Here is a 16499-nt window from a genome sequence, read left to right on the forward strand (position 1 = left end):
CACAACTCTTTATCCTTGCATCTAACTAATTAATTTAAATTTCATTATACTAAAACATATATCTCTTTTTAATTTGATATTTAATAAATCGTCATTTAAATTAAGGAGTGTTTAAAATCTAATCTAATTACAGAGATCAAGAAGAATTTTAAATATAAGTAGGGCTCTAGCAAAGCAATTGTAGTTATTATTAGTAGCAGCAAATAAAAACTTTCGTTATTTTGAAGTTGTTAAATATACAAATAAAATGTAAAGCCTTATAAGACATTTACAAACACTAAGTGCAGCAAGGTCTTTGTACCCAGTACTTCTTATCGTATCACAAAAATGCCATCAAAACTACTGTTATTAAATTTAAAGTAAATCAATGTCAGTGTCAAAAATACAAGCGACATAGCATTTGGAATTTCATTTGAGCGACGATGATTACTTACAAGCAGCCGTACCATTTATTTATTAAACACATAACTAATTTAATACAGTGAAACAATAAAATATTATACAAACAATAATATAATACGAAGTCGCTTACTGTCGTATATTTACTTGGATACTTTAAGCTATGCAAATGATTGTAATACTTCGTACTATTTAGTAAATAATCAATCCATAACTTGGTTTTCGACATCCATTTGTTTTTCATAATGAAATTTAAAAAACAATTACCCAGCTCTCTTACAAAAATCAGAATATAGTATAAAACAAAAGTCGTATACGCAACGGATTTTGATGCGGTTATTTTTAATAGATAATTTGATGCAAGAGGTTTTTATAAATAACAACATAGAAAATATAGTAAATGAACACTGATAATTAATTTTAGTAATTTCTAATGTGATATCATAAAGAAACAAATTCTGTAGTATATTGAGTATCAGTATTGCAGCCGAACGGAGGCGTGGCGGGTCGCTAGTAAATTATAAGTAAGAAACAAATTATAAAATAGTTTGGTTTTACATATTGCTACTAAGAACTAATACAGACTTGTGGTTGTTTTTAAATAAATAAATCAGAATCATTTAACTTAGCGCTAATATAAAATATAAGCAAAATCTAAGTATACTTTCAAAACAAAAAGATAACATATATCTTTAAATTAACATCATAAGCTATTTATATTTAAAAAAAATCTCTCATTACATTTAAGACGATACTATTACATAAACTCGTTCACGCTCCTTATGTAAAAGACCACCAGAATTCACAGAATAGACTTATTTTTTCTGTATAAAAATATCAAACATTCGTATATGCAAATTGAAGTCAAGAGCAATAGTAAGGTGAAGGCCGGTAGCGAGACGAGGCGGATGACGCTTTGTCGGATATATAATAAGGTAATCCAGACTTCCTGCGGTGAAGTGGCCGCCTCGCCAAACGCCCACGCGTGTGCCACTAGCTTCGGGACACGCTGCTCCAATTGTATAAAAAGTCACGCTTTTTAAATACACTGGAAATATAGTCACTTAATAGAATGTCATGTTAGAAGTTATATTATTTATCATTCAGAGTATGATGATAATAGTTTCCAATATGATATCTATATTATTACGAGCGAATAGAACCAGTGAATAGATTCATAAATATGCAGATACTTAATTTAGTTTAATTCATCTCGTACTCGATGGTGAAGGCACACGGTCAGATGGTATTCTGCATCATACAAGCAAACACTCCGCAAAGCAGCGTGATCGATCAAAACCATTGAGAAATCTTGCTACAAGGGGACAATTACGGACTGACTACGGAACTGTACTATTTATTAATTAGAGTTTGTAAAATATAAATTAATCATCTTATTCCTTTTATTTACGTGAATGAAACAACTTATATTTAATAAGACGCGATTTATATAATTAATCGAAAGTTAGGCGACCTTATAGCGTACATATAACAGTATGGTCTTTAATAATAAATCGTTTAGAAATAATAAAAATTCTATTAATAAATTTGAGAAATCAAGAAATAATATTAATACAAAAGAAATAAACAAGCCTTGGAAAGTTTGCGCAACGTTGTGGTCAAATCGAGCAGCAAATATAAATTGGTTATACGACACATTTCCCTTACGCCGGATGCAATCAATTTGAATGCTATGGCGCACAGCGCAGGCGCGTTACACACAGTCGTCGGAAGGACATCATCACGATATCATCACTATACCTAACTAGATTCCTAAATTAAGAGCAATAAGGCAATATTAGTCCACTATCTCCTTGCCTCGGGGTCATTAACACTGTCAAATTCAAACGGTGAATTGTCAAAATCCGCTCCAAAACCTCTTCCGAACTATCTATTCGATATGTGAAAGTGAACGATGTTCTTGGAAAATTAGTGATAAACATTATCAACCTTTAAGGGTTATTCCCTTCATACCTCCTGGTCTTCGGATTAAAACGGTGAATGTCCAACATCAAGTGGTATCACTGAAATGTGATACCACAAATAAAAACTTCACCACGGATAAGAATAAGAAAGACGGAAAGCGACCGAAACGAAAAAGAATATCCGATATGAGGTGAGATTGCTTGTTTATAATATTTTGAAAATTCAATATTGCAACGGAAACGTCAATGTATTTCTGTCATTTTAAAATGATGAATAGAAAACAATATAGGTACCGTTTGTAATATACACTCAACGAACTTAATTGACAAAATGTTTGAATTTCGAAGGAAGGTTTTTGTCATAATCGATACAAATAATTTAATTTTTATCTGTGATTTCGAAAATAATATTACTGTTTTCGATTTATCAACAACCGTAACCTACAAGGTAGTTACTAAATACTATACAGAATTGTATGATTATAGGCATTATTTCAAGGTATCGTGTAATTATTATTTCATTAAAATTTAATCAATGCTCTAAGTGAGCTAAACTTGCTTTATAATCCAATTTAGTTAGTGAACCACGATGCAACTTTCATCTTACTAAAATCATAAAATTGAAAGGTTGGGTTGATGAAGATCCGTTCTACGATCACGACACAGCTGAACAGATCTCTATGGAATTCAGCTCAAAAATATATTATAATTTACTTTTTTATCTTGAAAGATGTACTTATAGTCAGGTATAAATATGTAGTATTCGCAGACAATCACCGCCCCCTCCCCTCCTGTCCCGCAGACGGAAATTAACTAGTAAATAATAAGTAGAAACAAGTAAAGGATATGATAATCTAAGAGTACTGAGGGTAAGTGATCATAATGATGTGTATAATAATAGCCGGAACTGACGACCTAACGTGCTTTCCGAGGCACGGACTTAGTTGACAAGGGCATTGCGACACTAAGTACTACAATAAGACAGAAACATATTTATAAATTATTTACTACCTGAGGGACTTCTTATACGTTACGTACACTTTTGGTATTTTTTGTTTTATTTAAAACAATGAATAAATATACATTTATTAAAAAAAGGTAATTAAAAATCCTCGTACTAAAAAATTATTTCATAAGCATTTTCATTATATAAATGCTTTAAATATATTTTTGGTTAAAGACTATTAAAAATAAAATACATTTTGTATATATAATATTTATATTCATTTGAATTTATAAAATTTTTTGATTATAACAAAAAAAGGATTTATAACTAAACAAATATGAGTACAAGACAACATTCGTTTAATTTGTATTGCGTAAAATGATTAAAAAATATATTTTTTGTTGTTTCAGGGTTGACATCCGTGGACTGAAGTGTGGAGTCAAAGCGTGCTCCACACTCCGTGCTGGAGTCAAAGCGGCAATGTACGAAAGTAGCTGCTCCTATGGTGGAGCTCTTGAATTGAAGAGAAGCGCATTAAAAGAAGACCCCTGGCCAACGACAGAATGGCCGCCTTACCGCTTACATCAGTCCACGTTCGAACAGCTCAAACAGAGTGTAGAGAAAGCCAAAGCAGCTCTGCAAGACAGATCTGGGCTGTTGGGTACGGCAACTGCGTTCGGTGATTTTTATGGGGGACAATTAGGCCAGGATACAACGAGCACGAGCCTTGGTTTCGGCAGAACAACGAGAACAGATGACTCTATGATAGCTACCATAGACAAAAACAAAGGTTTAGGTGAGCATTTATTTATTTATTTAAATGTCTTTCCGCATTGTCTCCAATTCATTGGCGTTCTTAAATCGAATTATTTTAAACTTATCATAGTTTATTTATATTATTGAAATTCAAAGGCGGATCCTTGTATATTATTTCAAATGAGTTTTCGTATGATCACTCTCGTGTTTTTTTATGATATAGGCAAGTGGAAGTGTGCCACCTGATGGTAGGCAGTCACCATCGCGTTTAGACAGTGGCGCTGTAAGAAATTTAATTAATTACTAATGCTGCCTTGGGAACTAAGACGCCTATAATACTACAGACAAGTAATACTTGCCTGTAGTCTAAGTACTAACAGTATAAGTATTAATAAGTACTACAGGCAAGTATTACGATTTACCAGTGTAAGCACTGGCTCACTCACCTTCAAAGCAGAACACAACAACACTGAACTTGAACCATTCGAGTGCAAATTTCTAACAAATATTATATTATTTTACTAACACGATTTATTTACAAGAAAAACTCATATAGAGAGCAAAAATATTTGTTGATATAAGCGGAAACTAAACCGTTACACGCGATTCAATTATGTATTACATACATATATAATTTATACAAATGATTATCATATGAATGAAAAAAAAATTACTAAACCAAATTACGTCTATAATATTTGAGCGTAGGAATAACCTTATTTATTATTTCTCACAATCTCTACATTGAAACCTTCGACAAGTATGTCAAAGAGATCTTTACACAAATCTGCAGTGATATTCTGTAACAACTCCCTTCAAATCTCACTCGTGAAAACTTGTGTACCGATTTACAGTAATTCATAATTTGATGACAAAAAGGTTATAACTGCAATATTCAATAACACGAGTCTGCCATACAGGCCGGACACAGCCGGACATTTGACGGTATTTTTCTAAAATAAATTATCAAAACGCAATGTTAATATTTCAGTTTAAAATATTTACAAATGTATCAATAGAAATGTTCGTTTAAATATTAACTGCATTGACGTATGACGTTACTGCATGCACTGGAAATTCATTTAAATACTGTATACATTTTCATTCATTTTTTAGACACAACCGACGCGTTTTTCGTTTGTCATACTAACATATACATACATACACTGCTGATCACGCTACATACAAAAGCTACATATTTAAACTTAATCTCTCAATCCGTCTATACTTTAAAAAATATGTAATATGTCCACAGATTTAAGTATTTACGTAGTTCAGATAATATTCATAAAATTAATTATCGGTATTTCTAATTAAATCTTTATTTAAAGACCGAAGAAAGTCGAGTTACGGAAAATATAGGGATTGTAGGGCATCAAGAGTTTCCTGAAAATCTGTTTTTTTTCATATTCATAACGAATATTATGTTGAATATCGAATGCACTTATCAGCACTATGAATGTAAAGTTAAGTCGATTTTATAAATAATGTTATATTAATAAAGAACAGTTTGTTTAGCAGGACTATTAATAAAAAGTATGACTTAAACCTTAGGTTAAATTATCTTTACTACACCTTTCATTGGAATCGGGTATAGATAAATTAGAGGGCTATATCACATGGATAATAAAAGTATTATGAATAATTGACAACTATTAATTCAAGTACCTGTTTCAAAATGAGATAGCGGATCATTTTATATAAAAAAAAAGATTAAACTTAATAAAGAAATAAAATCTTTTTAAATTTTGCATATTTCACGCAAGCTAGCCGTAGGCAAGAAACTTAACAATAAAAAGGCATTAACAAAGAGACAGATATTGCGTTTTAGAAAACAAAGAAATATCTCCCGCGTAAATGGGTTACAATGAAACCAGACCAACATAAGATACTTCAGTATATCTCTTTACACTAGAAGTAGGTGTTCATATACAAACTAAATCGATTGTGAACGATAGTGTTGTATTAGTAACCTTAGAAGCAGGAGATAGGGTTGTATTTGCGGTGGACGGTGGTTGAACTCTTTCAGATTAAGGCTAGGGAGGCTGTAGGTACAGGCAAGGTGGGGTCTTTCTTGTTCAGATTACAATCGCTGTCAAGGGAGCGAAATGGGGGCGTGTGGGATTTATCCTACGGTTGCTATGGCGACGCGCCCGCCCACTCGCCCCGGTGGATCATCGTAGCCTTATAAATACTAGTTGGGAAAATAAAATTTTATTATCTTCGTTGAGTTCATTATTTCGAAACTTACCCGGGGGTGCGCTATCCCGTTTCCCGGGCCTTAACGAGGGCGGCGCTTGTGAGGAAAATTTGCAGTCAGATTTCTATCGGTGCATTTCAAATGTTCGTATTCAAAGCGGCTTAGAAATAAATGATTTGTTCAGTTTTAGCTTCCCGAGTGTGGCGATAAAATGAGATCGCCGTTACACTCTTGAAATGTATCTCGAATTGGTCGAACGAAAGGAATTTCTTTAAATGTACGTCATTCAAAAAAGTCCCACAACGTTTAGACCTTTTAATTATAATGATTTTTTTAATTGAGATAATTATATTTTAAAAAAAATTTTGTTAATTTCCATCTCAACATGCCGAATACGGTATATTTACAAATGAACAATATGTTGATATAATTTTCGATATAAAAACAATTGAAAGTGGAATAGTATGGCTTAGTCAGACTAATTGTTTTATATTATTTATAATATGGACATTTTTTATAATGAAACAAGAAGAGGCGAAGTAAAAAAGCGAGTTCGCAACAAAGACACAATACACTTTTTCACCTAAAAAAAATTTACTGAAAATAGTACATTTTCTCCAAGCTTTTATCTTGTCTCGCGGCGGTCTATTATAAAACTCACTTGAAATATATTTTTCGCAACTCTTTAAATTAATTTTCGTTGTAAATATTTTGAAGCCGGCGAGCATTCATTATGTTAAGGGTTATTTGATTCTATTTAAATTTATTTATGTATGTATAATCGACAGTAGCTATAGAGCTGAAGTACTGATATATACAATACATATACCCACTAAACTATTTTAATAAGCTACGATCTCAATATTTTAGCCTTACAGATCACTTATGAATGAATCGTGGAATGTAATTAATTATTTATTGTGTTTCGATTAGATATTATTTAATCGTTTTCTAATGCGATGGGTTAAAATGTATACAAATTTAATATCTACATTTATTTATTTTGTCGTAGTACTTTGTACAGTCACATGCAACCATGAAAGTAGGTATCTCACCCACACAGCACTTACTAGCAAACAACAATAATTAGTATTGTTGTTTTCCGGTTTAGTTGAGTTGTTGTTCACGTTGTTTTGTATTAAAATTGTTAATTTTCTGACATTGAATCTCTCAATGGAGGATGCTGACCTAATATCAAGTGAACCGTTTGCCAATATTAAAAAAGCCATATTAGAAATAATACCGTGGAAATCATGGAAGCTATCTTAATCGTTGAAAATTTTTGATTAAATTGATTCGAATAATAAAAGCGTTCTAAATTTAAACTTTTGGTATACAATGTTTTCTACATTGACTACATTCGGTGTCTGATAAGATCGTTCATATACGTTTACTTCTACTATTAAAACAATGTTTTTTAATAATAAAAAAATATTGATGTCTCGGTCGTAATGCGTTCCTCCTTCCTAAGTTACGGTTTGATAAATATTCAACTCGAGCCAAGAATAACAAACAAGAAAGCGACTGAGCGTAACCTATTAGCATAATATTCAAATAAGTGCAAAAATCCATGCGCCACGTTTAAAGTCCGACCCTAATCTTATAGTCATTAAGAGCTGCGTATTAAAATTTATAAGCCCCGGAGGGCTAACTTAAAGAGTTGTTAACACGAAAATGATTACAGAACGCCCTCACTCACTGAAAATGTACGGAACCCGAGCGTACAAAACACGAGTGCGTTATATCCATAATCTGGTACAATCGTCATCAATTATGATACCGTACTTTAGATCGTATCGTGATAAAATATATTTCAATAAATCATGTTGCAACTGGCCTGATACGCGTATATTGATTTTTTTAATGTTTATTGCGTAACGAAAGGGCTGGGGTCGGTTTGTTGTTTCGTAATTTATATTCATTAGAGAACAGGGCTCGCCCGATTGGGATAGTTAACAACTCTCATACGTATGCACGTACGTGCGTATATTATCAGCGGATTGTTTTAAAAATTATGATTCGTAGCCCATTTCTTGTTTGTATTTTTCAGATGCCATTCCTTAGAACAAAAAAATGTTATATGATAAGAATGCTATCATTATTCATTTTTCGTAATTTTAATCATCAACATTTATTCAATTTAAAAACATAACACTTACTTATTGATAGTTAAAGTAAAGAAACCTTCGAATGAATAATACGCGACCTATTCTTAGAATTAACAATAATTATGGTAATCCCGATCTTTAAGAAAAATAAACTTCAATTGAATCCTAATTAATCCCTTCAAATGATGCATTCCCAATTCTAATTCGACCGCAGCTAAATTGTTGTGTTAGTGTTGTAGGAAAAGGGCTAAAATGAAACGATTTCATTTCGATCGGTTGCTACAAAGACATTTTATGAGCATTATCACCATAAAAAGAAGTGGCGTAAGAAAATCAACAGGTATGTTTCTATAACAATAATGAAGAAATAGTCATTAGGCTCTATGGTATTTAATAAAAATACTTATAAATAAATATTTTAACAAAAAGAAAAACCGACTTCAAACAGGACACTATTTTAAAAGAAATAAATATGCACTAAAAAGTAATAAAAACAATTGCGTATTCAACATTTTATTTTAGAGTCCTCCTGAGTAAAATGAAAAGAAAAATATTAGACTACTTAAAACTCGATTTACGATGATTACGTGAATTGCTAACCTCCTCCTTTTCAACCGACTTCAAAAAGGAGGAGGTTATCAATTCGTCTGTATTTTTTTTTGTATTTGTTACCTCAAAACTTTTCACTGGGTGGACCGATTTTGATATTTATTTTTTTTGTTCGAAAGGTAGTGCTTCTCGTGTGGTTCCATTTTAATTTAATCTAGTTGAAGTCGGTTGAAAATGAGCGGTGTATGTAAATTTCGTAATAAACATTAAAAAAGCAAATGTAACTGAACTAGAACTGAACCTATTTTAAAGAAAAACCTATAAATAAACATCATATAAAAAAAAATTATAAAAAAGTATACCAAGAACACGAACAGTTGGAGTATAATTTTAAATTATACAAACACATACTCGATATTTAAATAAAGCAAGGGAGTCAAAACCAAATAGATTATTAAACATTAACACCACTAATCCAATAAAGTCATCCACAAACGAAAACTCTCACAGTCATCCCTTGAATTATCCCTACAAACAAACAATTATTGTACAATCAATGGGCACTCGCGCGTGAAGTATAAATCAGGAATGATAATAGGTCAGATTGAGTGACATCATTTTTAGTTCGATATCATGACAATAGATGGCGCGCGTCGATGATGCGCGCGCGCAAGCTTCCTATCCGTTTGTTATGTCAGCCATTTCATGGGAACCGTGGCGGGGACAATGAACACTTAATTGTGCGAAAGAAACACCAGTAATGATGCGCTGTCCCCCTCGCTGGTGAGATTTATGCGTTCTGCTCGACCCACCAGTGCCTCAGCATATTTATACAATAAATAAATAGTTACAAAACATATTGCGCCGAGTGATTCCGATTTAGAATGATGCATTAACTTTTTATACGCGTGGGAGAATTTGATTTTTTTTTTGGGAATTTTTGATTTGTTTAGTAACAATAAACACAAAGTACTTATTAAAAAAAATTAAATAGTTTCTTAATGTAAAATCATTTTTCAGGTTCAGACAAGCTGTCAGGTGGCATCACTAAAGGCTACACATCTTCTTCGACCCTGTCTGATACACTGAGAGCAACGAAATGTTCAGGTGAGTGATGCATGACAAAAATCTTATCTTTTTAATTGAGAGCGCATTTTTTTTTTATTTAATTTATGGAGCCAAGTCTATAATTTTTCCTTTTTAAAACATTTGATTTCTGATACTATTACATTTTCCTGTTTTTACTTGTGCTATTTTCAATGAAAATTACACAATATGTATTAGTGTTTGCATGCCGCAGATTGAGGTGTTTTTATTCTGTCTGGGCCAGACAGTGAAGTGAAGGTACCTACGGACCCTTGACCGCTAGTCTGTATATATTAGTCATATGCAACCTTTTTCGTTATAACATGTGTCTAAGCTAATTAAGCGAAAGTAATATATTTTACTAGATACTATCTAACCCACGTTAATGCTCCTCATCCGTGGGCCATAGGGTGACATTTTATTATCTCTTTATATTGTAAAAATATTTTTGAAGCGTCATCGTAGTTTTCTATATTAAAATGTCATATTGTTCAACTTTTCAAGACAAATAAATATTCACTTTAAATTTCTCATTATAATTGCAAGATTTTGACAATCTATTTAATTTGGAAAGGCAAAAATATTTTTATCTGAATTTGTAAAGTTTAAGTTGATTTTACACACAAGACACAAACATTGTCAAATCGCTCATGATAAACAAAATCTTTATTCATTGTGATGATTCTAATTTAATTAAAACAATAAATTCTTTTGTAATTTTAAGCAAAACAAGATTTTTTAATTTCATTTCATTAATCTTAAATTGAAAAAGGTGTCAAATTTTGTAGGTCGTAACGATTCTGTTGAGAGGTTCGTTGTAACTTCGATTGGAGTAGGACCTCTTTATGAAAACATTGTGATTTTCTCCTATTTTGGTAACCTACATGCTGCTGATATGTCAAAACATGATAGTAAGTAATTGATACTTTACATGTACAAGCGAAGTCTTCAGAAACGTAGCAAGTATAAAATGATCTCTTAAATCACGATTTATTTGTAGGGCGTCCCGATGATCCCCTGAATTACTATAAATATCATGAACTCCTAATACACACGACATAAAGACTATATTAATGTAGCAAAATATATAAAGCTATTTCGCAATGCATTTCTATGTAAAAAGCCTCTCCCTTCTAGTTATCTCGCCTTGTGACTTCACCCTTATTAATGCTGTTACGCCCCACCGAACTTGGTTTTCCAAATAGTGGCACCAACTTTGCGTATATCTTATACGCTTTTATCTTATTTTACTTCAAAAATAACAGCGAAATTTACGATTTAAAGACTATGTAATTTATTTATCTTTAGAAATTACTAACGTACTACATTTTTTCATAATAAGTGTATTTTTATAACCTTACCCTACGAATCGCATAAAAATTGGTATAAGGAGGTAACATACATCAAAATTTGTGCACAGCTTATAGATTCAAATTTGAATATGTTTATTTCCAAAGTCAAAATGTTATTGTTACGGACCACAATTTTCGTAGTCACCGAAGAAAATTCTTTCACGTAATTTGGAATCAATGAAATATTTTCATCATTTTTAAGTATTATAATAACAATGCGTATTATTAATACATTTTTATAATCAATAACTATTAATAATTAATTGGAAAAATTCCTTTGTAAAGAAGGCTTTACGAAACCATAATAAAATAAAATTGTTATAATGAGTGTACTTTAAACAATTGGTACTTACATAATCAATGGAACCGAGTTAGAATTCATCCTCTTTATTGATAACTGATGTAACAGGATATTATTCATTTTAGTTTAAGGTTGCTTCAGTCAGAAACACTATATAGTTAGATAAGATGTTCCGTATATATTACTAAAAGCCCATGAAGGTTAAATAGTCAAATATCTATCGACATTTTTCTGTGAAAAATAATAATCATCATGTACTGAATATGCCTCAAACATAAGTAAGATATTATGCCTCTTGGGCGCTCCAACAACACTGACTATCTCTGTGACTTTGCTAGAGATAACTTTACTATATAAAGAAACAGGTATATAGTTCTATTTAGAGGTAGAATAAATAATGGGTAGGTTGTAACTTTCCAGACAGTCCTACGAGCATAAAGCCTTAACAAGAAAACACTAGCCCCGTTCCATGACACCCCGTAAATTATATCATGTAAATGCTGTATTAAAATAAGATAATTGCAAAATTCAAGTTCTTATATTATATATCTTGTATGGTTTTATAAGCGTTATCTATTACATATTTCTTAGTATGAGCTTAACTTTGAATTGAAAAACCGGCCAACTTCAAAATTCATTGACTATCGAATGCCAAATTGTTGATTACCAGTAGAATCAAGTAAATTTAATTAGGAAAAAGTTCTAACTAAGAATAATGACTCGTAATGAATGACGACGATTCGACCACATTAATTTATTATTTACAATAACAAGCAATCGTGCTGTATACTTTATATATAAAAAAAAAAACAGAAGAAAATCGATAAGAAAGAAAAGACAGTATTTGTTGTCTCTATATTTTCTGTTCTATTTGCTTATTTTTAATTAAACCTCTTTTTTGTTATGATAAAGTCGTAGATACGCTAAGTTTTAAAGTTATATGGCTTCATAACCACATCTAGGTCGACAAACGAATGAAATCGTTTAACGGCAATATGCATCATCCATTAAAAGAACAAAAGCATTATTGACGTCACAAAAACGCAATTTTAAACCCATCTGAAGTAGGAAGAACTATCGTAGCATGATAGAGAATTCAACGACCAAATATATAAAAAAATTAAATATGAAATTACGCAAAACGAACGGCCATAATTACAGTCGGTAAGTTAGAGTTTCAAACGGAGCGTGAATTCAAAGGATAGGTTAGACAATTAAAAGTTAGCCGAGTACTGTCAAAGGGATGGTTATCGCGCTCAGTAGGGCGTTTTAATGTTACGTATTTTGGTTGCAGATGTTTTGAACAATATCTCACGAGATATATTTCTCGTTATGCTGCTAAAAGTGTAGCTTGCTTGTTATTATTACATAATAAAATTTTAAATTAAAATATTTTCCATGCAGGTTTTTATATTATCTTATTTACTCTGTAAGCGTTAATACGTGACCTTCAAACAGGCCTATAAGACAATGTTCCTCATATTATTTTATCAGTCAATTTAATATTTCAATATATTCTACAAACAATACATCTTTATTAATACAATAATAATAATAATAATAATGTTGTTTTGTGTTCGTTTAATCTCTGGATATAAGAGTTTACATTTGGGCGGCAACAACGCAGTGTATTTAATTTGAAACAAAAATAAAAGCCTTATATTAAACGATACATATATTATAAATTCGAAAGTACGTTTTCATGGAATTTTCATCAAGAATCCATATTGATTAAATTCGGTATAAATAAAACCAGAACCACGAGAATGTAATGGCTAATTTTTTCACGCTCCGAAAAAATAATGTTTGGAGAAAGTATATGAGCTTATAAACAAATACTTGAAGCATTCCAAGCGATTAAAACGTCACTATTAGGTAATACATAGTAACTTATTATTATTAAATTATAATGACACGTAAATGCATTTCATTCCATAGTGAGAATAATAAACTTAAACGTAATAATTATTAAATACAACCTATGGGTATATATTGAAAGTATTGCTACTGGTCCTCGAGGCCGCGACTAAACACTGGCACGCGTCGTCACATCATATTCCTCAATAATTAAGAGCTCTTGAGTCTAGTGTGCTCCATGATAATGACTCAATTCGATACGCTGCCGCTATAATACTCTATGGTATACGTCATGGGATCTGTCGTAGGGAGCGATATTTGACGAAATATTCTAGCGTAATTATTTTTAAAGACACGACAAATAGTGTATATGTTAATAACTTACAAATCTCTTTATTATAACGACAGTATACAGTATTTTAATTATCATAATTTTAATTCGGAAATCTGCTTTAATATTTTTATAATATATAATTATATTATCAAATGCATACGCAACGAAAAGAGTCAGGAGTCAGTTACGTTCTTCTTCGTGAAAGGAAAGTCTCATAATCTGTATAAGCAATTATCTTTCAAGAGTTTGCTCTCTTTGACAGTACATGCTGAGCAATTTTGTTTATAAAAAAGTTAAGGGATTGATTAATCTGTCAAGTAATTCGCTGGTACTACCAATTAAAGATTCTGTTTAAATATTATATTACAGCTGTAGCGCCCACCTGGCCCTTATTTGTTGCGAAGTTTCGTGTGCGTGTATATTTTATATGTTGATTTATTGTTTTATGTTACTGGAGTGAATGCAGTTGACTGTATAAACATATTACAATTTTTTTACAACGCTGGATTTAAAATCCAATATCATACTTATTAAGTTATACCTGTCGAGTTATTTCTGTAAAAGATTTGAATTGAAATATCAAGATATTTAATATTAAAGGGTTATGGTTTCGATTAAAACCGAAAAATCGTTAAGATGGCAAAGTCAATAATTAAGTATAATGTATGACATTAATTTTTGTTATGATTTATATTCAAGTATATTTATTAAATATATTGTATAAAGTCAAGCCATCCTCGATTCACTGGACCCAATTTAAACGCTCAAAGGACTGTCTCTGCTATATTTATGAAAAAAAAAAATTTAAAAACGAAAAGGAGCAATGATTTTGAAAATGTAACCTGTATTATTATACATGCTAATAACAAATGTAAACATGCTGACCATGCTGGTCAAAGACCACAAACCAACCGTTGTAAGTCTAGTGTAATATTAAATAACAAACACTCAAGATAATAATCACGTTTAAATAATAAGCATGAAGCTCGATGTAAGGGGTCTAATGGATACCACCCGTATCGAATGAGTGCGCGTGTTTCAAATGTTGGCAAATCTGCGGTGACAAGCGTGCATCGGACTGGTTTTTTCTCATCGCGGCACAAAAGGCATGCACTCCGACATTTAAGGGTTGACTTGATTACGTAATTGTTGTTGTGTTTGATTAACTCGATATTTTTTATCTTTGATGTAATTTCTGGTTGTTTTATATTTTAATCATGATAGTTGAATCACATAAATCAATGCTTACATTTAATAATATTGATAGGCAAGCAAAAACCGTCAGTGATTTATCTCCCTATACAGCGATTTTTGTATTGTTTTTATCGAGCATATGTATTACCAATTAATTAAAAGATCTATGAAAATAAAATCTAATATAAACAATTTGTATGTATAAAATCATAAAGTAATAATTATTTATACTTACCTATTCAATTTCTAATATTGGCGATCCATAATCCGTCGTGGATGATCATTTGACAGTTAGCGGTGCATTATTCAGTCAATCAAACTGTGGGTCGGTTCCGCTGCTCCAAGTCGCTAACTGGATGGGTGGGGCCGTGACCAATTTATCACGAGTCCAAATTAACCACGGTGCAGCTAATGGTGATGGTCTCGTGAGAATAAAACTCTGTAAGTTTATCTTCAGGTTCAATACATCGATATGTAACAATTTCATATGCACTTAATATAATTAATTATTTGTCAATGTACAAGCTTTCTCATTATGTCAAAATTTCTACAACGTATCACAGATTACTGAAATAGTCTAGCTAAATATATAAGAGAGGTAACTAAGTCATATTAAATACAAAGTTGTTCTTTACATAAAAACATAATATGTTTAATATTGTAACATATGAACTTATGGCTGTCGTCCACTTCTTCGCTTGTCTTTTAAAGGTATTGCTCGTCTGGTTTTAAGTATAGAAACTAGGCTATTTTTATTTTTGAAATTCAAACTTGGAATTCATTCCAAATTTCATCAAATTCGGTCGGGCTGGACGTGAAAGCGTATCAGATAAAGTTACTTTTGCATTCACAATATTATACAATATGTACCTACATATAGATTTTATTCGCTTTGGTGACACTTTATTTGATAGTGTGTTTAAAACTAGAAGCGTTTTCTTTACTTTGTGAAGAAATATGAGAGTAATCAAATACGCAATCAATGTCATGATACACGCTTATACATATAGCATAATTGGACAAGAAACAGAATAAAAAATACCTACATTGTAAAGTAAAGAAATGAACAATCAAAGCAAAGTTAAACTCTATAAACTAACAGCATTGATCCCTTTAACCCTCGCCAAGTCGGCTTTATTGCCCGAGACAGAGTTAACAAAATTAATGGCTAAAATTTCTACACCCGAAATGAATACATCGGAGGGATAGAGAATAAATCAATGTTACGTTGCATTTTGGACGATACTCTTCCAAAATTACGGCACAAATCACGAGCTACGGCGTTTAAATGATTATGATGGATACTTAATTTAATTTAAAATGTTATATTTTTTTTTACACAAATACACATACTATATTATTTTTAAAATTTAATCGATACATTTTAAAAACTTTATGAAAAAAGTAAATTTATTAGTTTACGTCGAAATTCAAGTATCTCAAATTATCGTTAAAAGTCTTAAAAACTTAATGTTATTCATTAATATACAAT

At 31.4% G+C, this 16499-nt stretch overlaps 1 protein-coding gene across 1 annotated transcript in view; it reads left to right on the forward strand.

The window, feature by feature from the left end:
- The first annotated feature begins 2137 nt into the window (after window positions 1-2137).
- LOC124543394 (DNA-binding protein D-ETS-3) overlaps window positions 2138-16499 on the forward strand; it is a 74747-nt gene continuing 60385 nt past the window's right edge. Inside the window, exons 1-3 of the mRNA XM_047121610.1 lie at window positions 2138-2515; window positions 3681-4066; window positions 9904-9990. Coding sequence (XP_046977566.1) covers window positions 2511-2515; window positions 3681-4066; window positions 9904-9990 — 478 coding nt within the window. The 5' untranslated portion in view covers window positions 2138-2510. The remainder of the gene's footprint in view (window positions 2516-3680; window positions 4067-9903; window positions 9991-16499) is intronic.

This window comes from Vanessa cardui, chromosome Z, assembly GCF_905220365.1.
Source record: "Vanessa cardui chromosome Z, ilVanCard2.1, whole genome shotgun sequence".
Classification (NCBI taxonomy): domain Eukaryota; kingdom Metazoa; phylum Arthropoda; class Insecta; order Lepidoptera; family Nymphalidae; genus Vanessa; species Vanessa cardui.